General features: G+C 50.2%; 13 protein-coding genes across 13 annotated transcripts; 5 read left to right on the top strand and 8 right to left on the bottom strand.

Annotated features, from left to right (window-relative positions):
- Nucleotides 1-586: 586 nt before the first annotated feature.
- Nucleotides 587-1,648, top strand: SLM3 (tRNA-5-taurinomethyluridine 2-sulfurtransferase; the record flags this gene model as incomplete). The annotated part of the gene is made up of 1 exon (XM_076686634.1): nucleotides 587-1,648. One exon carries the CDS (start codon nucleotides 587-589, stop codon nucleotides 1,646-1,648), a length of 1,062 nt encoding a protein of 353 aa, XP_076539108.1.
- Nucleotides 1,649-2,500: 852 nt separating this feature from the next.
- On the top strand, nucleotides 2,501-5,278 carry TRVA0_041S00452 (RIC1 family protein; the record flags this gene model as incomplete). Its single annotated transcript, XM_076686633.1, has 1 exon — nucleotides 2,501-5,278. The coding sequence occupies one exon, from the start codon at nucleotides 2,501-2,503 to the stop codon at nucleotides 5,276-5,278; it is 2,778 nt and encodes a 925-aa protein (XP_076539107.1).
- A 167-nt stretch (nucleotides 5,279-5,445) lies between these two features.
- TRVA0_041S00430 (NADH dehydrogenase [ubiquinone] 1 alpha subcomplex subunit 6) lies at nucleotides 5,446-5,876 on the bottom strand (the record flags this gene model as incomplete). The annotated part of the gene is made up of 2 exons (XM_076686632.1): nucleotides 5,446-5,715; nucleotides 5,772-5,876. 2 exons carry the CDS (start codon nucleotides 5,874-5,876, stop codon nucleotides 5,446-5,448), a joined length of 375 nt encoding a protein of 124 aa, XP_076539106.1.
- Nucleotides 5,877-7,396: 1,520 nt separating this feature from the next.
- Nucleotides 7,397-8,053, top strand: TRVA0_041S00408 (PQ-loop repeat-containing protein; the record flags this gene model as incomplete). Its single annotated transcript, XM_076686631.1, has 1 exon — nucleotides 7,397-8,053. The coding sequence occupies one exon, from the start codon at nucleotides 7,397-7,399 to the stop codon at nucleotides 8,051-8,053; it is 657 nt and encodes a 218-aa protein (XP_076539105.1).
- A 598-nt stretch (nucleotides 8,054-8,651) lies between these two features.
- On the bottom strand, nucleotides 8,652-10,214 carry RRB1 (ribosome biosynthesis protein RRB1; the record flags this gene model as incomplete). Its single annotated transcript, XM_076686630.1, has 1 exon — nucleotides 8,652-10,214. One exon carries the CDS (start codon nucleotides 10,212-10,214, stop codon nucleotides 8,652-8,654), a length of 1,563 nt encoding a protein of 520 aa, XP_076539104.1.
- A 188-nt stretch (nucleotides 10,215-10,402) lies between these two features.
- On the top strand, nucleotides 10,403-13,096 carry PRP6 (U4/U6-U5 snRNP complex subunit PRP6; the record flags this gene model as incomplete). Its single annotated transcript, XM_076686629.1, has 1 exon — nucleotides 10,403-13,096. One exon carries the CDS (start codon nucleotides 10,403-10,405, stop codon nucleotides 13,094-13,096), a length of 2,694 nt encoding a protein of 897 aa, XP_076539103.1.
- Nucleotides 13,097-13,516: 420 nt separating this feature from the next.
- Nucleotides 13,517-14,662, bottom strand: SKI8 (SKI complex subunit WD repeat protein SKI8; the record flags this gene model as incomplete). The annotated part of the gene is made up of 3 exons (XM_076686628.1): nucleotides 13,517-14,418; nucleotides 14,469-14,505; nucleotides 14,555-14,662. The coding sequence occupies 3 exons, from the start codon at nucleotides 14,660-14,662 to the stop codon at nucleotides 13,517-13,519; spliced, it is 1,047 nt and encodes a 348-aa protein (XP_076539102.1).
- A 178-nt stretch (nucleotides 14,663-14,840) lies between these two features.
- Nucleotides 14,841-16,292, top strand: TRVA0_041S00320 (uncharacterized protein; the record flags this gene model as incomplete). Its single annotated transcript, XM_076686627.1, has 1 exon — nucleotides 14,841-16,292. The coding sequence occupies one exon, from the start codon at nucleotides 14,841-14,843 to the stop codon at nucleotides 16,290-16,292; it is 1,452 nt and encodes a 483-aa protein (XP_076539101.1).
- A 305-nt stretch (nucleotides 16,293-16,597) lies between these two features.
- On the bottom strand, nucleotides 16,598-17,089 carry RCF1 (HIG1 domain-containing protein; the record flags this gene model as incomplete). Its single annotated transcript, XM_076686626.1, has 2 exons — nucleotides 16,598-17,003; nucleotides 17,055-17,089. 2 exons carry the CDS (start codon nucleotides 17,087-17,089, stop codon nucleotides 16,598-16,600), a joined length of 441 nt encoding a protein of 146 aa, XP_076539100.1.
- Nucleotides 17,090-17,665: 576 nt separating this feature from the next.
- Nucleotides 17,666-18,293, bottom strand: GUK1 (guanylate kinase; the record flags this gene model as incomplete). The annotated part of the gene is made up of 2 exons (XM_076686625.1): nucleotides 17,666-18,126; nucleotides 18,188-18,293. The coding sequence occupies 2 exons, from the start codon at nucleotides 18,291-18,293 to the stop codon at nucleotides 17,666-17,668; spliced, it is 567 nt and encodes a 188-aa protein (XP_076539099.1).
- Nucleotides 18,294-18,677: 384 nt separating this feature from the next.
- Nucleotides 18,678-20,391, bottom strand: TCP1 (chaperonin-containing T-complex alpha subunit TCP1; the record flags this gene model as incomplete). The annotated part of the gene is made up of 2 exons (XM_076686624.1): nucleotides 18,678-20,311; nucleotides 20,361-20,391. 2 exons carry the CDS (start codon nucleotides 20,389-20,391, stop codon nucleotides 18,678-18,680), a joined length of 1,665 nt encoding a protein of 554 aa, XP_076539098.1.
- Nucleotides 20,392-21,012: 621 nt separating this feature from the next.
- Nucleotides 21,013-22,395, bottom strand: MCH4 (MCT family MFS transporter; the record flags this gene model as incomplete). Its single annotated transcript, XM_076686623.1, has 1 exon — nucleotides 21,013-22,395. The coding sequence occupies one exon, from the start codon at nucleotides 22,393-22,395 to the stop codon at nucleotides 21,013-21,015; it is 1,383 nt and encodes a 460-aa protein (XP_076539097.1).
- A 535-nt stretch (nucleotides 22,396-22,930) lies between these two features.
- Nucleotides 22,931-23,618, bottom strand: CDC42 (Rho family GTPase CDC42; the record flags this gene model as incomplete). The annotated part of the gene is made up of 2 exons (XM_076686622.1): nucleotides 22,931-23,458; nucleotides 23,571-23,618. 2 exons carry the CDS (start codon nucleotides 23,616-23,618, stop codon nucleotides 22,931-22,933), a joined length of 576 nt encoding a protein of 191 aa, XP_076539096.1.
- Nucleotides 23,619-24,471: the final 853 nt, after the last annotated feature.

The raw sequence follows: 24,471 nt of genomic DNA, 5'->3' as shown, positions 1-24,471 counted from the left end.
TTTGGGGGGACTGGTCCCCCCATAGTCACTCGATGCCCCCCAGCTATTTTGCTTGGGGGCCAGCCCCCAAACCCCCATAGCTCCGCTTCGCGGAGGACTCCTTGGTTTCCTATCATCAACAATCACCTCCGCGTAGCGGAGCCCCAGGGGGGTTTGGGGGGACTGGCCCCCCCATAGTCACTCGATGCCCCCCGGCTGTTTTGCTTGCCCCCAAACCCCCGTAGCTCCGCTTCGCGGAGGACTCCTCGACTATAGTCAATTCATGTCTAGCAACAGTTACCTCCATGGCAGCAGAACCCCAAGAGGACCTTTGGGGGTAGTCGCCATGGCACCGACGTGCGGCTCAACCACGTGACCATATCACATGACCTGCGCGAAAATTACTGTCTCGGATCAGAGCATCGATGAGATAGAGAGATAACCGTCGCTGATGGAGGCAGTTTGGAGGCGGATGTTGGCTCGACGGAGCTGCTTTGGGGTGGCGAAGCGATGGATGAGCAGCGCGTATGCCCCTCGAGTCCCGGGCTGCGAGGATCAGGTCTACGTAGCTATGTCTTCAGGGGTAGACTCGAGCACTATCGCCGCCATGATGGCTGAGAAATACAAAAACGTCACAGGTGTCTACATGGCCAACTGGAGCGCGACCGCCAAATGTACAGAGGCTGACTGGAACGATGTCCAGCGAGTGTGCGAGTCCGTCGGTATCCCCAGCAAACGGCTCAGCTTTGAGAAGGACTACTGGACAGAAGTGTTTGAGCCCATGATAGAAATGTATAAGCGAGGGGTCACGCCGAATCCGGATGTCAATTGCAACCGATACATCAAATTTGGCGCTCTTTACGACGCGCTGGAAAAAGTCCATGGCACTAGTGGCGGCAAGTGGTGGTTGGCGACTGGACACTACGCTCGGGTGGGCCTACACCAACAAACGGGCAAGGTACATCTGCTACGCCCCAAGGATCTAGCCAAGGACCAGACGTACTACTTGTCGTCTATAGATCCACGGGTGATGGACCGCATTTTGTTCCCGCTTTCAGAGTACACCAAGCCAGAGGTGCGCTCCAAGGCCCTCGATTACGGGCTTCATACTGCGTCCAAGCCTGATTCTCAAGGCTTGTGCTTTGTTTCACAAGAGCACCGAAACTTCAAGGACTTCCTGGCGGAGTACCTTGAGCCGAATAAGGGTAACGTCGTCACTGAGGACGGCAAGGTGTTTGGACACCATAACGGCATATGGCAGGCCACCATCGGCCAACGGTCAAGTGTATCCATGCCTCAGGGCGATCCTCGGTACCAGGGATCGTGGTATGTGAGCGAAAAACGCATTGGTGCCAATGAGCTGGTTATTGTCAGGGGTAGAGATAACCCGCGCCTGTTTACGACAGCTGCAGATGCAGAGGCATTTCGGTGGCTGTGCGATCTGAAAGAGATTGATGCGTCCACGCCTGAGAAATACAGCGTTCAGTTCCGGTCTCTGCAGAATGCCGAGCATTTAACAGCGATCGAGGTCAAGGAAGGTGCAATTGCTGTGCAATTTAGGAACCCTCGTCGAGCAGTCTCTCCGGGCCAGTTTTTGGTTTTGTACGAAGGAGATCGGATCTTGGGGAGCGGAGTGATCTCGAGGACCACTCGTTGTGGTGATGAATGATGGATAGCTAAAGCTTATCCTGCCATGTAAATAGAAATGTAATGATTGTAATGAATAATGCTACTTTTGAAAAAGGATTCATTTTTGCTGCTAGGGTACCTTGCTTGCTAGAACGAGCTTTCTTTTCATACCAGTACCCAGAGAGGACCTCCGTTTCGTTTCTTGCCTTAAGAACGCTCATATGCGCACAATTTTTTAGGCCAGTGGTTCTTTCCTCTCAAATTGACTAAACAATTGGACAGAACAGCTCGCTGTCCGCCAGACTTCATTGCGACGCTGTTGGTCAGGAGTTTCAAATATATCATCTCATTCGCGTAACGGGTTTTGCCAGTCGCATTGAAATAGCATAACAACCGAGTCACAGCCTCATTAATGAGCCCAAGATCAGCAAACTTAATACTGTACTTGAGGATTATATATGCTTTCCTTGCTTGGCGGTTATCGAGGTCACCCTGGGCAATAATATTCAGAATAGCTACAAGAGTCGCTCTCTGGCGTTATTTGCCCAGCTTTCGAAGGAACTCTTCAACATTCTCAAGCTGTTCTTCCGTAAAACGTGAGTACCTTCATTTCACCCATAGTGAATCAAATCGCTTCTCAAATTTGTGCCCGTTATTTTTTTTTCAAATTTATAGCGGCTACGGGACGATAACAATCTACATTCGTTTAATAGTGAACCACCGACGGTGGGGCCTGTGTAGGCTTTAAGTGTTTTGTGATATAAGGCGCACCGCCACACCTACACCGCCACACACATCGCCAACGTCCCAATGCGAGACCACCACGCGCATCCCCCACCCCCTGCTAGCCTATTAACTCTCAAAACGCATTGGCCAACGTGGCTCATCTTTCATGATTTGGCCGAGTTCGTCGCCATATGCATTAGAACTCCCGCCCGTCCCCCCATCCGCGAAAGGCGGCCTAGCGTCAGACCCTGAGAAGGATGATATCATTCTCGCGGTGGGCACCTCGAAGCCAGGCTACGTGGTTGCCGTCATCACCTGGCGTGGGCTCTACCTGTTTAGACCAAAACCATTCTGTCCCGTGGGCATCCATGTTAGATCTGAGAAATCGATAGCAGATCATGGTTCGAATGTTTCCCTTTTAATACGCCCAGATGGACAGAAGATCGCCGTGACAACTACCAATGGTAGCATATTTGTCTACCACATATATTCCAGCTTTGATTCGGCAGAAGTATGCCAGCTGAGCGGTTCATTCCTATCGGAGGAGCACGGCATGGAAGTCTTCCCCGGTCCGGGAGAGGGAGCAGGCGTTCGGGAGCTGCAGGTACGCTTCAAGCTTGTACTGAAAGTTGCTTCGGGCATCTCACGCGCAATTGCACTGGAGGATGACATTTTGGTGGTCACTAAAGACCCCGAGGCGATACAATTGGTAAAATGGACGGCAGCAGATCAAGCTAGCGTCGAATCGCAAAACCGAACGATTTTGTGGGGTAAGCTAAAATGGCTCAATGACCCATCGGACATTCATGATATGACTCTGAGCAAGGCCATGCTGCTGTTTGGCATTGTCACCGAATCCAGCTGTGTCTACACTGCAACTTTGGATAGTTCTGAAGTCGAGCTGAAAGGCCACCTCATCCATAAGCCCTCACAAAATAGCGATCCGAAACGCCGCAAGGACGATGAAGCAATAGCTGTCGCGATAAATGCGCGGTTTAGCGTTGTCGCTGTTGGATGCAAGCGAGGGACAATATTCCTGTACAATATCAAGGACTACCATGGTACAGTGAAGCTGATTACAACATTCGAACCCCCTTCGTCATCTTTTGGTGGGATTTTAACGATGAAATGGTCTCCTGATGGCTACGGACTCTTTGTGGGGTATGAGAGCGGATGGGGCCTGTACTCGGTGTACGGTATGCTTAACGCCTCGTCGTTCTTGTCGAACCAGGAACAGAAGGAAAAAGAAGCCTGGCTAGACGGGATTTCTATTGCGACATGGCAGTACTCGGGCGATGTAGTGCTTATTGTTGCGAAGAACGCTCCGAATAAGATATGGGCTATGAGTATCCTAAAGTGGAGTGCCATGGGGAACTATATCAACGAAAACCTCAACAAGCCAATATTATACACTGACACCAAAATGATTATTTATAGAGGTCATGATCAGAATGATTTGACCACCATTGATAGAGATGCACTGCTGTGGCTGCACGTCACTTTCCCGCCCGGATATGTTGCAGAGAACTGGCCAATTCGTTTCGTTACGACGTCAAGCGACGGCAGATACGTCGCTGTCGCTGGTGTGCGGGGTCTGTGCCATTATAGTGTGCACTCGGGACGATGGAAGCTGTTTGAGGAGGATTACATGGATAGAGAGTTCTCAGTTCGTGGCGGAATGGTCTGGTTTGGCCATATTTTGATTGCCGGGGTGGAGACTGAGTCTAGCCACGAGCTGAGGCTTTATTCGCGAGACCTAGATTTGGAACCGAGAAATATGCTGTTTGCAGCCGAACTCCCCAGTACTATCCTCAAGCTCTGTCTTGTGGGTAATGTCCTGCTGGTGTACACTTTTGACAACCTGCTGTATATTTATCGCATCAGGCATAATTCGGAGGAAGAGGAGGACCCCATGTACCCAGCTATCACGCTGGAACTGGAAAGGGAAGTTTCCTTTTCTGAGATCGTGTCTTCTCCAGCACGGGTACGGTCCCTTACATGCCTGGCCCAGCAGCTGGATTCCTCCAGCGCCATGCCAATTCTCATGCTCGTAGACGGTGTGCTAGTGCTGTTAGAACCGACTGAACCAGAATCTGAGACTGATGCAATCACATACTCAAAGCGGGTGCTGCATGAACATATTGAGTTCTGCAATGTCAGCGAGAACAGTGACTCGGAGAAGCAGTATTACTCACTGTGGGCATTTGACGGTACGGACATGCTCGTATGGCTCCGAAACTTGGAAGGGTTACCGGATGTCGACCATGCACCAACCACAGTGCCCATTGAATCTTATCCATTAGCAGTGCTTCTTAACAAAGGACTTATTGTTGGTCTTGAGGGTGAGGCGATGCTTCCGCGCGAGGCGACGTTCACGTATTTCAAGCATTGGACCTCTGCTCAGCTGTTCGTTCCGTTCCTGCTGGAATCGTATCTGCGAATGGGCCAGGAAGATAGGGCTCTTAAAGTCGCAACCAACTACAAGCATCTCAAATACTTTGCTCATATTCTCGAAATGATGCTGTACAAGGTACTTGATGACGAAGCGCATGAGAAAGGGCTGGAATCTGAGCTGCTGGCAAAGGCCAGTCGACTACTTCAGCGGTTCCCGCAGATGTTGGACGTTGTCGTGGGATGCACGCGTAAAACAGAGGTATCGTACTGGAAAAAGCTATTTCATTCAGTCGGCTCACCTCAAGCTCTCTTTGACCGGTGCCTTACTCTTGGCAAGCTGAGAACAGCTGGCGGCTATCTCCTGGTGCTCCACAACCTCGACAGTTCCAATCAAACGCAGAACACAATTAACCTGTTCAAGTCTGCATATGAGAGTGGCGATTGGGAATTCTGCGAGGAGTTGGCACGGTTTTTGACCGCAATTGATCCTTCTGCGACGACACTGAAGGAGACTCTTGATAACATCGGCCTGAGTCCCATTTACAACTAGACCTCCACACCCCCGCCAATAGAACCTCATCAATCTTCATGTACAGTTTATTTTTCTCCATTAATCTCCATGCCTTTAAAATACAGTTATTCTCCATCTACGCCAAACCCAGTAACTCGAAAATGTACATTCATTATTATGCTAAAATAGGTGAGGATCGTAAAAGTCTAAGCAGTACCCTTGATGAACTTGTCCAAGAAGTCATCTGGCTTCTGCTTCTCGTGGGTTGCCTCTTCGGCGAGGAAGAACTTGTAGACGTGCGACTGCTGCTTCCAGAAGTTGATGGTCTCCTGGAACTCCATGTGGCCCTTGGAAGCAAGGTGGTTGATCACACCAACGTCCTGAACAAATCGGTGTCGCTCAAATTCCTGTCGAATTTTGGTTCGGATCTTAGCAGCTGGGTACGCAAGCTCGTAGGTGGAAGAAATGTTTGAAGCCTATATAATCACTCTGGTTAGCTCTTCGCCCAGTCATATGTGCCATTCCCACCTACATTTCGCATGAAGTTTCTGTACAGAGCCAGCACTCGGGCCCTCAGCTCTGGCTTGTCAGTAACGAACTTGGTCGCCTGTGCGAACGCTGTTGGAGTAGTCGGCATTTTTTGGTCTATTCTAAGCGGTCTCCAATGCCCTCGATAATATTTTGTCGCCGACAATTGAAATTCAAACGATTTGGTTGGCCCGCGTTCTCCCAACTGGCGCGCCAACATAACTTTGACAAATTTAAGTAGTGGAATATTGCAACGGATGTTATGCTCGCGCGCCGATGCGGCTCGTGCGGCTGTCATGTGCACCAGCTACATGTAAGCATTCTTATAGGGGCTACTTTACTCATATCTTGCAGGGCTTGCAATAGCAATTGATTCTTTATTGGGCAAGCTTGAACTGTTGAAAGATTGTAGGGGTTTTTTTTCGGCCTATTGTGGAGCAACGTTCATCCACTGTAGGTCTTTATTTGCAAAACCGGTACTTACGGGTACTCGGTACCAGTAAGCGGTATCAAGGCATTGCAGTGCATTAAGATCACTTAGGATCTATATATTGGTATGCATACGTGAAGGTAAAATGATATTTCAAATAGAAAATATGCCCATTGCAATTAGTTATTCAATTAGTTGTTCAGTATACGATTAACCTGTGAATGAGGCTTTCCTTCGCAGTATCCTGCTGCCTTATGAGATTTTTCGTGCATTGGATTGTATTATAATGCTTCCTGCCCCAATAAGTCTAGCAGTAATAATCTCTTCCAACATGATTTTAGTACAAGTCCATAGCGACTTCATGCTGGCGGTAAACGTATTCCCGGTCGATTGCTTAACAATCTCTGTACTTGATTAAATAGAAATTCTACGGCTTCAATAACAAATAAAAAGATGGGAGGGCCAAACTCAATATGGCAAGATTAGATGATTGGCAGTGCAAAACAACGAGACATTACGACAATACCGAAAATTAACACTCTACCAGCAATTGCAACAATTTTTTCTAATTTTTGGAAAATGCTTCGTTTATTCAAAAATACAAATATTGAACAGTTATAAAATATTTACATCTCGGTAGAACCTCATGGGCAAAATGTTAGACCGATTTGGCCATGTTTGTGCGGCTCCAGCGGCTTTGAAACAGGCCCTGCATACCACATCTGTCACATCCTCACGTAAACAATTCGATTAAAAAGCACAAATAGCTGTAAAATATTCCTACAACGATTGGCTAAAATCAATTACGCAAATTATCCTTCTCAATGTTTTCATTTTTTCATAATTCTCCATCCAAGAACTGGTTAGAATCTCCACCAAAGATCGGCGAGCCGGAATATGTCTCCACAGTTTTTTCCCCCATCTCCGTCCGTCACCACTTTACTCTCTCTAGCAATTAAAATCAAATTAAGATCACGAAACCACACGGACCACGAAACCAACCAGACATGGCTGAGGAGGTAGGGGGATTGCTTAACCCTTTAAGCTGCTTAAAATATGAAAATCCTTCTATTTGGAATACGGCATTTGCCATTTTCCTTGCCATTGGCGTAGTGGGGTCGTACGTGCCCCAGCACGTCAGGGTCATACGCCGCAAATCGTCTGAGGGTATCTCGCCATGGTTCCTCTTGCTCGGAATCATGTCTGGCGTGTGTGCAACGTGTAACGTATGGCTTTTGGGGAAGCCCATATACCACTGCTGCAAGATTATTACTAGAGGCGAGTGCTTTGCTGCATTTACTGGCATTATCCAGATTACGTGCCAGGCGGCATCGGCCGCGCTTATTCTCGTGCTGGTGCTTATCTTCGCGCGGAGCCAGCCGTTTGAGTCGCCAGATGAGTTCGCCAAGATCAAGCTAGTGGGCCAGATCAGCTTGGTGTGCACTCTGGGGTCATTCCTATTGTCTCTGTCTGTGTACTCTGTCAAGCCGCATTTAATTGACGCAGTCGCCAATTTCTTTGGCCTCACGGCAGCCTTTCTGGCAGTCACACAGTACTTCCCTCAGATATACACGACATTCACACTCAAGCACGCCGGAACGTTTAGTATTCCCATGATGTGCATTCAGACTCCGGGCGGGTATCTCTGGACGTGGAGTCTTGCCCAGACGACGAAATGGTCTACCTGGCTTCCGTATTTGACAACTGCCATGCTGCAGAACGTTCTTCTTGTTTTGGCGGTTTACTACGAGTGGCAGAATGCCAAGAAGCTCCAGCGGTTGGCGCCAGAGCTGCACCAGGAGGCTACGGAAACTGATGCCTTGCTGCCTTCTAATATACGGCGCCACACGGATTGACCAACTATAATGTGCCACGAATTGACTTGAACCGAAAGAACCATACGCTATAATATGCACGACCTGACCTATGCTGGAAAGCTACCAAACATGATGTGCCACGAACTGACCTTACTGAAAAAAACTACCAGATATAATGATAATGTGCACGAATTGCCGAAACAAGCAACAGTCAATGTAATGTGTAATCCATTCCACTCCATCAGGGATTGGTAAAGTCCATAGAGCTAACAATAAAAACTTTTTTTTTCTTTTGACTCTACGCGCTACAGCGGATAACGACCAGATGTAATCCATTCGATTCCATTAAAAGGATTACCCCCTTTGGTAGTAAGTCCATTCAATTAAAAGGATTGCTTAAGCTCGTCCCATTAGAAGGGACTATAGGTCTATTCTGTTATTTTTTTTTCTTTGTAATATCAGAATCTATTATACTCATCTATTAAAAGGATTTCATAGAATCCATAGAACTAAACAGTAACATTGTTCTATATATACCCTGTCTCCCAAAGGACGATAATTGAGTAATATGATGGTCTTGAACACGCACATCACATATAATGTGTAATAATGATATTGCAAGTATTAATTGATACTTCTACACACTGATGGTCTTGAACACGCTGAAGCCCGAGCTGCCCGTAGCAGCCAAGTGTCCCGGGATCTGCTTGTTCCAATGCACCTCCTTAGCATCCTCCTGCCAATGGAGGAACAACAACTGAGGAGGAATATCCTTGAGCTCGGCAGACTGCGACTTCTGCTGCTTGATCTCCTCATCGTCGGCCTCCACGGCCATGTCCCAAATAGTAACAGTCGAATCCTCCGAAGAAACGCAAATAAGGCTCTCATCCTGCGGGCTGAACTCAATAGACGTAATGGGCTTCTTGTGGAAGTCGAACACCGCGACCGAGGCGTCGACGGACGGGTTCTTACTGCCAAAGTTTCGCAGGTCCCATACACCGAACCGGCCATCGTCATGACCGCTACACAACAAATAATCCTTCTTTGAACTCCACGAGATGACGTTGACGTCAGTATTGGACGCCTTGACCGAGATCTGCGGCGTCCGCGACTTGGACCGCAGGTCCCAGATGCGAATGAACCCGTCAGCGCCGCACGACGCAAAGATCTTCTCCTCCGACGGACTCCACTGGATATCCTCGATGCTCTTGTTTCGTCGAGACACGTCGCCCGCCGTGAACGGCGTCTTCTCGGTGCTCCAGCCCGACTGGGTCCGCTTAGTGTGGAAGATGCGGCCGTCGCAGTCGCCGCTCAGCAGCGCGCCGGTCTGGACCAGCGGCGACCAGCCAATGGCGTACCCTTCGACGTTGCCGTGGCTTCGGATCGTGTGCGCTGGCCGGTTCATGGCCTTCTCGATCTTGAGCCCCGGGGTGTCGAAAGACTTAACGTGCGGCGTAATATCCCAGATAAACACCTCTCCATTGTCAGCCATGGACGCGGCAAACTGCTCGCCCGTGACCCGAGCGTGAGGGTTCATTCTGATTCGGTTAGTGGTGTGCGGAGTCGGCAGCGACTTGTACTCGAGAATTGGGTCCGTATATTCATCGTCATCATCGCTCTCTCCATCGCTCTCGTCCTCACGTACCAGGGTCTTGGACAGGTCACTCAGCTTCATAACTGTGATTTCATTGTCCCGCGGTCGCGAGGCCTGGGTACCGGTAACGAGGTAGGTCGTGTGTGGATAGGTCCTCCGCTCCTCGCCAAGGCTATCCTGGATGATATCAAACGACAGCGACGGGAACTTGACGCTGAATGGGTGGTACATGTCGTACGCAGTAAGATCAGGCTCCAGAGTCTCGCTGTTGCCGCCCAGATATGGCAAGTAAGTCTTGAGGCTCTGTGATGGCTTCTTCACGCTCTCTTTAGCCTCCAGCTCTTCGTCCTCTTGGATAGTTTGCAGCGCCTTGCTCTTGCCGGAACTCTCCTCTTCCATATCCTCGTCCTCTTCTTCTTCTTCATCTTCCGAGTCGCCTACTTCGAGAATCTCCTCCTCGCTCTCAAAGTCGTCTCCATACGGGTCTTCGAACTCGCCCATCTCCTCGTCTATCTCCATATCGTGGGTCCCGGCGGTATCCTGCTCATTCTTCTTTGGCGTCGTCTTGCGGACGTCGTCGATACTCTCTGCCTGTCGTTTTGACATCTCTATCGTCGTACTACCTTGCAGCTGATTATTCTATTCCTCGTAGCTGGCTATCGACGTAACTGAGGCTATCGATAGGCAAGATCGAAGATTTTTTCTCGGAATGTCTCAAAATATTTTCACGGGCCCGGTAAAAAAACCCAACCTCCTCGTTAGCCATCACCATCACTTAAATCACAGCAGCGAAAATGTACAAAAAGCCCAGTTTTCTGGACATGCCTGCGCCCGCAGGGTATGTCCCGGGGCTCGGGCGAGGTGCTACAGGGTTTACTACGCGGTCCGACATTGGTCCGGCCCGAACGGACGTGGCAGAGCAGGCATTTGGCGGCGAGGGTGCCAAGGACGAGGCTGACGACACTGCGGAAGACGAGCGGTTCCGGGACGCCGAGAACGAAGAAGGACTGCTGTTCACAACGGCGAATCCAGACGCCGAAGACGAAGAGGCTGATGCTATCTACGACAAGATCGACCAGCGCATGCAGGAGCGGCGCAAGCGCCAGCGCGAGGAGAGAGAGCGCGAAGAGCGTGAAGAGGCGCGGCGCAGTGACCTCGGGAACCAGTTCGCCGAGTTCAAGTCTGAGCTCAGCAAGGTCTCGTGGGATGAATGGGACAGCCTGCCCGAGGCGGGTGACATGACGCGAAAGAACAAGCGAAGGAGGCGAGAAGCCCGCGACGAGCTGCTCACTTCTGCTGTTCCTGACAGCCTCATCGCCAGCCGACAATCGGGTGGAGGCGGCATTGACCGGTCAATTGATGTCCAGCCCGAAGGCGCTACCACTGATTTCCGGGCTATCAGTGCCACTAAAGGGCTCCTGTTGGACTCCTCTCTGACCCGGATTAAAGGTACCAGCGACACAACAGCCCCAAAAGTCGACGTCCAGGGGTACCTCACCTCGCTGGAGAGCTTTGATACTTCAAACTTTGGCGACCTACAGAACGCTAAGAGCCTTTTTGCCTCGTACACAAAGTCGCTGCCGCGAGACCCCCGGGGGTGGATCGGCCTGGCGCGAGTAGAGGCCATTGACAACCAGATGGGACGCGCTAAGGCGGCAATTATCAAGGGATGCGAGAACTGCCCCAAGGACGAGGATGTGTGGCTGCAAAGTATCAGCTTGCACACAAAGTCCCAGGCGAAGTCTATCGTCAGAGAGGCCCTAGAATACATTCCAGGTAGTGTCAAACTGTGGCGAGAGGCAGCTGCTTTGGAAGATGACACCAATTCAAAGGTCCGCGTGCTGGAAAAGGCTATCCAGAGCAACCCGGCCAGTGATACGCTGTGGAAGGACCTCATTAACCTGCATGACGACCGAGAAGAGGCCAGGGCACTCCTCAGTAAGGCTGTTGAACTGGTTCCGCTGGCTGAAGACCTGTGGCTGAGTCTGGCGCGGCTGGAGGACGCAAAGAACGCAAAGAAAGTCCTCAACCGGGCCAGAAAAGCTCTGCGGGTGTCCCGGGCCGTATGGATTGCCGCGGCGCGTCTCGAGGAACAGTCGACGGGTGACGCCAAGGTCGTAGAGAAGCTCATGAAGAAGGGCGTGCAAGAACTCAAGCAGCAAGGAGGCCTGCCTGAACGGTCCGTGTGGATTGAAGAAGCCGAAAAATGCGAAGCAGAAGAGGCCACCCTTACCTGTCACGCCATCATCAAAGCAGCTATCGGGCAAGGCATAGAAGAGGAGGACCAAAAAACAGTGTGGCTGGAGGATGGGTCTACCGAAGTGGCCAAGGAGAAGTACGAAACGGCAAGAGCTATATACACTCATGCGCTTGACCTGTATCCCAGCAGCAACTCGCTCTGGCTCGAACTGATCAAACTGGAGAAGGACCATGGTACAGACGAAGCCTTATGGTCTGTACTCGAACGGGCTATTGCAGAGTGCCCTACGACAGAGGCGTTCTGGATTATGCTCCAGAAGGAGAAAGCCCGGGCCGGCGACCTCGACGCAGCAAGAAAGGTGCTCTCCGAAGCATTCAAGGCGAACCCCAACTCGGAGAAGATCTGGCTTGCTGCAGCAGAATTGGAGACAGAGAACGACGAGCTGGTAAGAGCCAGCAAGCTCCTTGCCCGAGCCCGCTCAGAGGCCGGCACCGAGACAGTATGGGCCAAGAGTGTTCTTGTTGAGAGGATCAGAGGCAACCTAGAAGAAGCGTTGAGGCTTGTAGAGGAAGGCACACAGCTCCACAAGTCTGCGGCGAAGCTCTACATCCAAAAGGGCCAGATATACGAGCTCAAAGGAGACAAGCAGAAGGCAATTGAAGCGTACACTGCTGGCACGAGACAGTGTCGCGAGTTTGTGCCTCTGTGGACCTCACTGGCGCGGATGTGGATTGGAGAGAACATGGAAATCAAGGCGCGGTCAGTGCTCGATCAGGCAGCCCTTGTTAACGATAAAAACGAGACTATCTGGTTGGAGCGAGTGCGGCTTGAGAAGTGGTCGGGCAACTCGTCTCAGGCAGCCACCTTGCTCAATCGCGCGCTGAAGGAAGTCCCATCTTCGGGGTTGCTGTGGAGCGAGTATATCTGGGATACCCCGCGGCTCCAGCGTAAGAAGGTACTCATCCAGGCTGTCAAGGCGACAGACAGCGATTCGTATGTCATTTGCACTGGTGCTCGGCACTTCTGGGATATTGGCAAGCTCCAAGAGGCCCAGTCGTGGTTCCGCAAGGCTATAGCCAAGGACAACGATAACGGGGACAACTGGCTGCACTATTATAAGTACTTGTTGGCGACTAAGGCGCCCCAGGAGGAGCTGGATAAAGTCGTCAAGGACTTTGAGACCGCCTCACCGTCCAATGGTGTCTTTTGGTCCAACTTCCTCATGGATGTGAAGAACTTCAATCGAAGCAGGACCGATCTGTTTGTCGAGGCCGTGAAGAAGCTATAGATTTATTTATTTATTACCTAGCAGCTCCCATGATTGCTGCATGTCTATACTTCCTGGGGGCCAGCCCCCAGACCCCCGTAGCTCCGCTTCGCGGAGGAATTGTTGTGTGTCAATATGTAAGTATCTAATGAGATAGTTCCCGAATAATTGCTATACTTCTGAATAAGTTATGGTAGAATAGTCCATTATCGCAATACAATATCTCCGCGAAGCGGAGCTACGGGGGTCTGGGGGCTAACCCCCAGGTATCAATGCGATGCGATCGTCGCATAGCGGCATTTCAGGTAGGTTGTTGTAATATGAAAAGACGGAGCGTAATAGGTCTAACGAATCAATCATTCACTATACATATCATTACGGGTAGACAGACGACAAATATATCATTACGGTAGAGCAGAAGGCAGAGAAGGCTCGGTATAATTACTCAGCAGCTTCCCTATACCACCGCAGGGTCTTCTCAATCCCCACAGTCGCTATCCCCTGATGGTACCCACCGAAAATACCTTTACCCCAGCCCTTCTTCATCCACTTAACCGCCAACAACGGCTGGTTCGATTCACTCTGCGTAGCCACATTCGATCTAGACTCCAACGACCACACCTTACACAATCCATCATACCCAACGCTAGCCAAATACTCTCCCGTCTCGTTCCAATGCACCCCAAATATCCACCCATTGTGTCCCGTCAAGTTAGCAATATGCTCACCGGAGGACGTAGAATACAACGCAACAATACCCGAATCACCCGCCGCAGCCAACATAGTTCCCTTCGGCGAGAATGCTACTGATCGAATTGCAGAGGAATGGCCCGTTAGAGAATAGGCCAATCGCCCTGTACCCACATCAAACAGATACAACCCCCCCTTTTCGTAGCCACAGGCCACCATCTCACCCGTTGGGGACACATCCACTGCTACGCCGAACCCGCTTCGGTTCGAGGTAAACGTGTTGATCTTCTCAAAGCTCTCCAAGTCCCACAGGTGTACCAGCCCTTCAATGGTGGAAACAGCCAGCTTGAACGACTCCCGAGCAAACGAGATAGCCCATACATACTGGCATTCACTGACAATCTTCTCACTGCCCTCCAGTGGCTTGAGCGTCGTCAGATCATACAGCAAAAGCCGGGCATCAAACCCCACTGCTGCCAAGATCTTGCCTGTAAAGTCTATGCTCAGATGATGTATGCCTTGTTTCGCGGAGTGGAGCACAATTGGCTCGGGATCCTGCTTGCCGTTCTCCCACAGGATAATCCGCCCGTCGCCAGACCCCGTCGCCGTATAGGTCTCGCAGGTTGCGACGGCGTATATATCCGACTCGTGCGCTTTTAGATCAGTTAGCCAATCGGACTCTCGAATCCAAATAATCACTCACCGTCAATGATTGCATTAGTGGCTATATACGCGTGACTCTAAGTTTCATGTTAGCATTCCGAGACGCCTATACCGCACGGCACTTACCATCTTTTGAATCCGTTCGTTGGTGCTCGATGGTGCAGCGTGCAAAATGATAAACCGCACGGAGGTGGTTCGAAGACCGCCCGTTCGGGAAGGTGCACGGCTGAACATGCAATGGAAAACTGCCTATTTAGGCGGTCTGCGAGCAATACGGCAGCCATTGCGAAGCGATATGACGGAGTTAATTGCGAATCCTCATTTTAATTTAACTGTGACAGTTTTGAGATATAAATTGGGCCCTCGGAGCTGGCAAATTGGTTAAATATCTCGGTCAGTTCTCGCACCAAGGATGATAGTACCCCTGTTCCAATTCAGTGCGCTTGCTATATGGGTTATGACTGCCCTAGCCGTGCCATGCTCTAGGTATAGCTCTTGCAAATTGGATACGTCCTCTGGAGTTGTGTTCGGGTCGTCTGAGAATGGCGTTCGGAGCTTTCTGTCCATTCCGTATGCTAAAGCCGAGCGATTCCACGCTCCACAGCCTGTCCAACATCCTAGAAACAATTTACCCGTCAATTCAAATCAATTGCCTCCATTTTGTCCTCAGGATTCGAGTTACCAACCCCAGGACGAGAACTGCCTTTTCCTTAATGTGTATGCGCCATCCGGTAAGAGAAAGCTTCCAGTGATGGTGTGGGTCCATGGAGGTTCGTTCATGAGCGGAGGAAGTGCAGACCCCAGCATCATTCCGACAGCCTTTGTGTCCAACCAGGACGTCATTGTTGTCACTTTCAATTACCGTCTGGGCGCTCTTGGATTTTTTAACAGCCCACAGACTGGAGCCAATGCCGGGGTACAAGACGCAATGGCAGCGTTTACATGGGTCAAGAAAAACATCAAGCTATTTGGGGGTGATCCAGACAATATTACAGCGTTTGGGCAGTCTTCAGGCGCAACGATGATTCGTCTTCTCTTGACCGCACAACACACCGGTTTTGACAAGGCCATCCTCCAGTCTGACCCCATGGCGTTCGATGGGTCCACAAATGACTTTTCTCGGAATATTTCCCTTGCCGTGTCTTCGGCCATTAACTGCTCCATTTATGATAAAAAATGCCTTTCCAAGGCTTCCGTGGAGAGCATTGTCACTGCATCTTCATCTATCGATTCAGTCCGGGTCGAGAAGTTCCCTGATTCAGGGAGTCTGGTTTACGACTTTGGGCCCACTATTGACGGTCGCATCTTTAAAGAAACATTCTACGACGCTTTGGTGGTCCAGGGAAAGCAGATACGCCAACCTCTTATCATTGGCACTGTTCAAAACGAAGCAGCGGATCTCGTGCCCGAAAGCTCTTGGCCGGCACTCAAGACGTTTGAACAGCTCGGAACTAACCTTGTTTGGCAGTGCTCCAACATTTGTAACAGCAATTTAATTGGGCATGTTTATGAGTACATATTCACTACTGGAGAGCTTTTTTTCACGTCCGATTCTGCCTGCGATGACGCGTCCAACAATCTTGTCTGTCACCAATCAGATATTGCACCGCTATTCGGAAGCTTTGGCTACTTCAATCTTACGGAGTCGAGGGAGGTAAAAAAGTTTGGTCAGCAGATTCAGTCGCGATGGGCGTCATTTGCGCGTTCCAGTAATCCGAATACGGGATCCTATTCTAAGTGGTCGCAGACGCCTCCTCCGTTGTCAATTGGCCAATCGAAGGCTAAAGTATACGGGTGTGATTGTCAGGAGTATTTCCATCAAACTAGAAATCAGTTAGGCGCCCTCATGGGAGCCTATATGTAATATTAGAATACACTATAATTGCTTCAATAGCTGTTATAACGTCCCAAAGTGTCCTTTATAACTATTACTACCTTTTACATTACTGTAATATTTGAAATCTCATATTCTTGGATTTGTCCTCCGTCCCTCTAGGCAACACGCTTTCATCTAGGTTACCGGGGGATACTATCTCTCCACACAAATAGATCCAGTAGCTACCAGCTTATCAATGCCATCAAATGTAGCAGTCTCGAAAAGACAGAATTCTAAAATGTAAAGATAAATATAGTTTACTATGTACAAGATAAGATATCGCAGCACTATCGCTAGTTTCCTCGCTTTTCCTCCTCCTCTCGCTTGGCTTCCTCCCTTCGCCTCAAGAATGCCTCCTGAATGGATTGAGCACGCTTCTGACGCTCCTTACTCTCCGAATCAATCCTCTCCAATTCTTCAATCCACAGCGCCTCTCGTTCCTTGGCCCTTTGTCGCATCATCTCCTCCCTGTTCGGTGCCTCCCGCGAGGTCATGAACAAACCACCGCCGACAAGAGCGGCGACCGTGAATCCCTGCAAACCGACTCGCCAGAAGAACATTCGGTTCGCCAGCCTGCTGTCGCCTGCTTTGACAGCCTTGGCCGCAAAGTAAAGCGCTCCGCAGGTCATTGCCATGCCTAGTGGAACTAAAGGCTCCTTCTTGGACTTCCGCAGAAGTCTGTCAAATACAGTCTCATCACTTGAAAAAAATTTTATCAGCAAAATTCTACCAATGAGCTATGTGACTTACATTTCAACGTCAGGATTGCTCGATGGAAGCGACATGGTGAAGCTTTTCAATGTAGATTCGATACGAACCGTTGTCGATCAGAGCAAAATAACGCGATCTTGGTAATCTCCCACACTTCAGCTTATGTAATATTCTTACCCCGGGTGGTACTTCTGGCCAGGCTATTATCCAAGCCAATGACAGGACTTTTAAATATTCTTTGTCGATTCTATAATGGCAAACTTGTTCTTGGATATGGATATTGAGCAATTATTTAATCGTATGGAAGTTTTCGGCATGTTATTTGATTGCCCGAGACCTTCTCCCCCCCCTTTCGGAGTGCACATCATCTTGGAAAAGATACGAACATATGTGAATAACTACAATTATCTGTTGATTCATTGTATTTGCAGGGGGTAATATAATGCATTTGGAAGCGCCCTGTGCCCTTACGATGATATTTGGGCCCGCCGGCCGGGGTGAGGCGTCAGCCGCATGAGCCGCATCGACTCTCCAAAGTCAGCCTAATCATCGATGACTGACCAAGTAAACGAAACCACGTTGATCATCTAATATGTCCAAACTGTGGAACACGTAATCGTCTATTAACTGGATGTCTAAATTTTGGCTAGTCAGTTCTCGTTAAGGATGAATTCCTTGAATTCAACGTAGGCCCTGTCAAGGTCGTCGTTAACAATGATCTTATCGTGAGCACCTGGCACCTTGGCGTACTCAAGCTCGGCTTCGGCCTGCTTCAGCCGGGCAGCAAGACTCTCAGGAGTCTCAGTGCCTCTGCCCTCGAGCCGAGATCGCAGATCTGCAATAGACGGTGGGGCAACAAACAGGTATCGGGCGTTGAGGTCGGTCTTCTTGACGGACTTGACACCCTGCATATCAATGTCGAGCAAGCACTGCAAACCTTGGACCTCGCTCACGTCCTTGACGGCAGCAATAGTGGTACCGTAGTGGTTGCCGGAGAACTGAGCCCATTCAATGAAGGCATTCTTAGCAATAAGGTCCTTGAACTCCTCGGTAGTGACAAAATGGTACTCCTTTCCGTTGGTCTCACCTGCTCTTGGCTGTCGAGTGGTGTCTTCAATACATTATTAGCGATCCTCATCTATTATGCATAATGCATTTAGCACTAGACTTACGGGACACGGAGAAACCGAATCGACCTGGATAGTCGGCAAACAGCTTCTTGAGCAAAGTGCTCTTACCAGTGCCAGACGGACCGGAAATGACAATAGGTCTAGCCATCTTTTTTTATAGTAAATGAATGTCGTGTCAAACCTGCTAATTTTATCTTGAGGCAGGTTTACCCCTTTTTTTTTCACGCCGCACGGTATATCCAGGGCCGTGCTTGAAAATACGCCCGAGCCGCGCAATATGCGGCTCCACCGCATATCCCTTCGAGCCTCACGAGCCGCACTACACCTATTCTTGATGGCTGTTCAGTGGGGGACTCCCCCCTGGGGCTCCGCTTCGCGGAGATACTTGTAGTGTTCTCCGCGAAGCGGAGCTATGGGGGTTTGGGGGCTGGCCCCCAAGTCAATTGCGCTTTGCTGGGGTTTGGATAAATAGAGGAATTAGGATCCCTTTTGTTCATCTATACGTTACACTTAATTGCGGTAGTGGGAGGCCTTAGTGACCGTGAGGATCCTGCGGCTTCTCCTCTGGGTTGACGTTGATCATGGTATCGATTCGCAGAATGGCAATGCAGGCTTCGACAGCGCTCTTGAGACTCTTAATCTTGGACATGGCAGGCTCTAGTGTACCAACCTTGACCGAGTCAACAATCTTGCCATTGACAAGGTCAAGCCCACAGTACTTGTAGTTTCGCTTCTTGGTATCAGTAGGCAATGCATTCTGGGAGGCCGCGTGGTAGGACCGCAGCTTGGCCACGAGCTCAGACGAGTCCTTGGCAGCATTGACAGCCAGCGTCTTGGGGATAATCAGCAAGGAGTTGGCAAACTCGGCAATGGCAAGCTGCTCCCGGGACCCCAGCGAGGTCGCAAAGTTCTCCAAATAAATATTGAGCGCAGTCTCGACAGCACCGCCACCGGGTACCACAGCACCACTCTCCAGAGTTCGCTTGACAACCGACAGCGAATCGTGTACAGACCGTTCCATCTCGTCTAGCTGATACTCATTGGAGCCCCGAAGGATGATAGAAGAAGAAGAGTGGACCTTAGTGCCCTTGATAAGAATGCACTCGTCCTCAGAGATCCGCTCCTGAACAACCTGCTCGGCCTGGCCAAGATAGGAGCTCTCAAATGTCTCCTCGCCCTCCAGGTTCGACAAAGTCGAGACCATGGTGGCACCAGTAGCCCGTGCTATCCGCCGCAGGTCCTCCTTCTTGCATCGTCGCACCGCCATAACACCAGCCTCGACGAACTGCTTGAGACACAGGTCGTCAATACCCTTTGTCGTCAGAACCACATTGGCACCGGCATTGATGATCTTCTGGATGCGCTCCTGGATAATACCAAACTCACGCTTTCGGATTGCCTCCAGCTGTTCTGGATCATCAATGGTGATGTTAACGCCCAGCGCCATTCGCGCCTTCTGCAGGTTCATGTCGAGCACCGCGATCTTGGCGTTGACCACGTTCGTCTTCATGGCCTGGCTCGCCACAGTGCAATTGAGCGCATAGCCCCGCACCAGAACCGACTCCGTTGAAGATTTGCCGTTGGCCTTGAGAATGTTGACCGCCTTGACTGGGTACTTGGTCTCGCCCTTGTTGTTGGTCGTCTTGACAGCCAGCATGGCATCTACGACCATATGGGCAAAGAAGTCCGAGTCGGAGCCAATGATCTTGGAAGACATGGAGGTCTTGGCCACGTTGACAAGGCTCTCCTTGCCCAACGACTCTGGAGAGCTCGACATCACCTGCTCCACGTATCGTACCGCCTCCTTGAGCGCCAGCCGGTACCCAGTGATGATCGTAGTGGGGTGGATCTTGTTCCGGACAAGCTCGTTGGCCCGTCGCAGAAGCTCAGCCGCAATGATGACCACAGAAGTCGTACCGTCGCCAACTTCTCGGTCCTGCTGCTGTGCCAGCTCTACGAGGATCTTTCCGGCTGGGTGTTCGACATCGAGGAGACTGAGAATTGTTGCACCGTCGTTGGTCACGGTTACATCTCCAATATCATCGACCATCATCTTGTCCAGGCCGACTGGACCCAGAGAGGACTTGACGACGTTGGCAATGGCCTGGCACGCCAAAACGTTCTGATTTCGGATATCATCACCGGAGATCTTCTCGCCACTCAAAACTGCCAATTTGTTAGCTCTACACTGTTGGCTTCTGTATCTTTAACTTACTCAGAGTATCTGATGGGGCATTCGAGTACATTTGTGACATCTTTTTCGATTTTTCAGCAGATCAAAGTACCTTGCAGGAATCTGTTTGATTTTTCACGATTTGAAGGGGGTGTGGTGCGTGCGCGTTCCACAGTCTTCCACCACTCCCATCACTACAGACCACCCAGCTCCAATGCCTTACTGTTAGGTGGTGTAGAGAGAGAATTCAGCTTTTGCGTGGAGAATGATGGACAGGAATGGCAGTATATTCAATTACTGAGCTATGTAGATTATTCGCGGCAACTTTTTGTTATAATTATATACGTAATACATGTACTGGTAACGAAATGGCCATCCAACTCGAGCACCCGTGGCTCTAGAAAACAATTGGTCACTTTTCAAAGACTCTCCGCGTAGCGGAGCCCCAGGGGGGTTTGGGGGGACTGGTCCCCCCATAGTCACTCGATGCTCCCCCTCCCCCAGCTGTTTTGCTTGGGGGCCAGCCCCCAAACCCCCGTAGCTCCGCTTCGCGGAGGACTCCTTGGTTTTAGCCAATTGGGTTCATATCATCAACAATCACCTCCGCGTAGCGGAGCCCCAGGGGGTTTGGGGGGACTGGTCCCCCCATTAATAGTCATGGGATGTATCAATGAGAGTACGGGACTTGCATAGGTTAGAACTTGACCAATTTCCAGCCTACACAGGCGTATCTTGTCGCAATTACCGTAGCAAAAGCAACAAAATATAGAGCACCACATATTGCAACGAGCCCATCGTAATTGCTCCCTCTGATAACCAACCCCGATAATGGAATGCCAAACAGAGGCGCAAAGGAGCAAAACGTGTAGATAGTGCCGTACCTCTTGCCATAATCCTCCGTCCTGCAAATCTGCCCCAGACAAATTGGGGCCAGAGACTGGACTGTTCCTGTGCAAAACCCATAAACCAAGGCAAAAAAGGTCATGGCTGCATACTTGTCACCAAATGGCAGCCACACTACAAAAATGGACAAAAACGCTAGGCACGTAGACCCAATCAACGTATTATAACGCCCATAGAGATCCGCCAGTACTCCGGCAATGTACCGCCCAGGAATTCCCATTGCGCTTATGATAGTGAGCATGAGGTATGATTTTGTTTGCGACATTCCCTGGGCGATACAGAACGAAGGGAGGAACGTGATGCCATTGAGAAGCGCTAATTCCATGCTCAAATTCGCCGCAGTAAACAACACGAATCGCTTGTCTTTAAAAGCGCCAAGATCAACGAGGTTTCGCGGGTGAAGCTTGAGCTTTTTCCGCGGAAGCCGAGGACGGATGAGCAGGAGCGAGAGCGAGAGGGTGCCTAGCGAGATAAAGGCGAGGCACTTGACAGCCCAGGCATACCCGACGCGACTATAGAGGCTCCGCAGCATAAGGGGGAATACTAGGCCTCCAAGCGAGCCGCCAATTGTGGCCGCTCCCGTAGCAGAACCTCTCTTGCGGTTGAACCAATGGCCTACTATGGCTACTAGAGGTGTCATGAGCAGCGCAGATCCAATTCCAGCCCCTACGCCGAAGGAAAGAATGAACTGATAATACTTCGTGCACAAACTCATCATGAAGAGCGAGAATACGTGGAGAACGCTGCCAACGGCCATGAGGTGATAAGGACCGTATGCGTCGAACAATTGGCCAACCTCATTAGACAGAATAAAGCATATGAACACGTGAATGGAGAAGATCCATGAAACTTTGGACGACGACATGTTTCGCAGCTGATTCTCTTCGATGTACGCTTGCAGAGCGCCCAGCGAGTTCATGATGCCAAAGACCGCAGTCAGGCCGAAAAAGCTTCCCAGAACGACACTCCAGGCAACCCATCCGCCATCCGGGTGACCAATGTCTTCTTCATTTTCTTCACTTTCTTCAAATGTCTCGGCTGCGACTACAGTTACCGAGTGGCTGGGCGACAATGACGGCCCGACGCGACCAGTAGCCAAGCCATTATCTCTGCCGGATTCTCTGGTGACTTCTGTTAGCTCTATTTCTTGGTACACCTGTGTTGCTGATGCCATTTCTCGCCTGGCCCATCAAAGGTAATACTACCAGTAGTACTCTCGACTGTGTTGTTTACTACTACTGTACGACTACTACTACTACAAAGCTAATCAGGGTAGTACTGGTACTCTCGGATATTGATGGTTTTATACCGTTAGCCCACTCGGAAGAGTCACCGTTCCCCACATTTAGTCATATCTTGCAGATGCAATATCTACGCAGTCCTCCCCGACTGGGGATATATATTTGTTTCTATGGGAATTAGAACGTTTCCCAAACATCATGTTGGGGTTGCGTTATCAGCCGCACACGCCGCACAGCCCCTGCCAAGCCCCCCACCAATTCATCTCAAAGCCCCAGTTAGTGCGGCTAGCGATTCGAGGGCCAGCCCTCGAGCTCCCGTAGCTCCGCTTCGCGGAGGGAAAGGGAGCAAATACCGGAAGAATATACTACGTGCTATTACCAAATGATCAAGCTGGAAGACCAGATATTAATAAATTAAGTGCAGAAATTGAGGGCGAAAAGATTCAAGTGAGTATTACGTATATCAGTTTACAGAATGATGCACCGCTTGGTCTTCTTGATGACGGGCGGCTCGAGAGCGGCAACAATGGCCTCGTCAAAGACGTTTTTGAGCCCCTTCTGGGTCAATGCAGAGCACTCGACGTACTTGACGGCCCGCACCTCGCGAGCCAGCTTCTCGCCGGCCTCGGCACTGACCGGTCGCAACCTCTGGCGCGACAGCTTCTCAATTACCTGTGGATCGTCTCGGAGATCAATCTGAGTGCCAACAATTAAACATGGCACCTTGGGGCAGTGGTGATGCACCTCGGGCAGCCACTTCTCCCGGACGTTTTCAAACGATGCTGGCGAGGTCACGGAAAAGCACACGAGGAACACGTCCGTCTGCGGGTACGACAGTGGCCTCAGTCGGTCGTAATCCTCCTGACCGGCCGTATCAAACAGCCCAAGAGTGTATGGTTCATCGCCAATCATAACGGTCACAGCATAATTGTCAAACACCGTTGGAACATACTCGGATGGGAACTTGTTAGTAGTGTATGAAATCAGCAGACAGGTCTAAATCATCACGTTAGCCAACACCCCTCTTAATAACAGCAAAACAACCACACCACATCCACACACATCCCCCGAACGCGGTCGTTTCTCCCCAAAAAAATGAACAACTCACCTTTCCAACAGCACCGTCTCCAACAACGACACACTTGATGGTCTGCATTGTTTTGGCTGGTGTCTAGGGGTAGTAAAATGCTTTCTATGCTGATATGGGTCAATCCAGCGTCGATTTTGTCGCGTAAATCAGGTCAATTTCGCCTCTCAGATCAAAACCGCTTGGTCAACTCGGTAACTTCTTCTCCAAAGAAAGGACTAAACGGGGGTCTAATCAAAAAAGCTCTCACTTGGGGGGCTGCTTGGGTCTAAACGCCTCGCTGGTGGGAAAGGTGTCGAAATGGCGCGGCTTTTTTTTTGTGGGCTTTGGCGCGCTGCACTTTGGGAGGGTATGCCTCACCTTCCCCCTTTTTTCACCTCCTCTTTTCCCCTGACTGATTTGAATGCCCCTGGGTATACACCATATTGAGCCCCATGAGCCGCAGCCAATTGTAATAGAAGAACAAAAATAGACAATATACGCCGTGTTTTTCTCCTCTTTTCTTCATTATTGTGCTTTTAGTTAACTCGGTTACCCTTCTTGGGTCCCTGATCCACCGCCATCATACTGAGGCCCATGGAGCCAAATGTTCAGCCAACTGCAGTAGCAACATAAATGGTATTTATGATATACTGTACTTATACAAATTGCCAAATTAAGTACTCTTTACCTTTTCTTTTCCTCTGACTAGTATGCCCCTGACTACCACCCCTTGAGTCTCTGTGTCCACCACTATCAAATTGAGCCCATGATTCCCGGTATTCTTAAGTCCCTCTGTATCATTGTGCCCCATGAGCTTCTGTATCCACTTGTAGCATTGAGCCTGTGAGCCTCTTGACTCTGGGTAACTGTATCTTGGACTCCATGAGCCTCATTGCATCTCGAGATCTCTCTCTCATGGAGCCCATGAGTCTCAAAACAT

Source organism: Trichomonascus vanleenenianus (assembly GCF_965637985.1).
Source record: "Trichomonascus vanleenenianus strain CLIB 3782 genome assembly, contig: TRVA0_041S, whole genome shotgun sequence".
Lineage (NCBI taxonomy): Eukaryota > Fungi > Ascomycota > Dipodascomycetes > Dipodascales > Trichomonascaceae > Blastobotrys > Blastobotrys vanleenenianus.
Note: the sequence above shows the minus strand (reverse complement) of the source record. Positions and strands in the feature narration are given on the sequence as shown.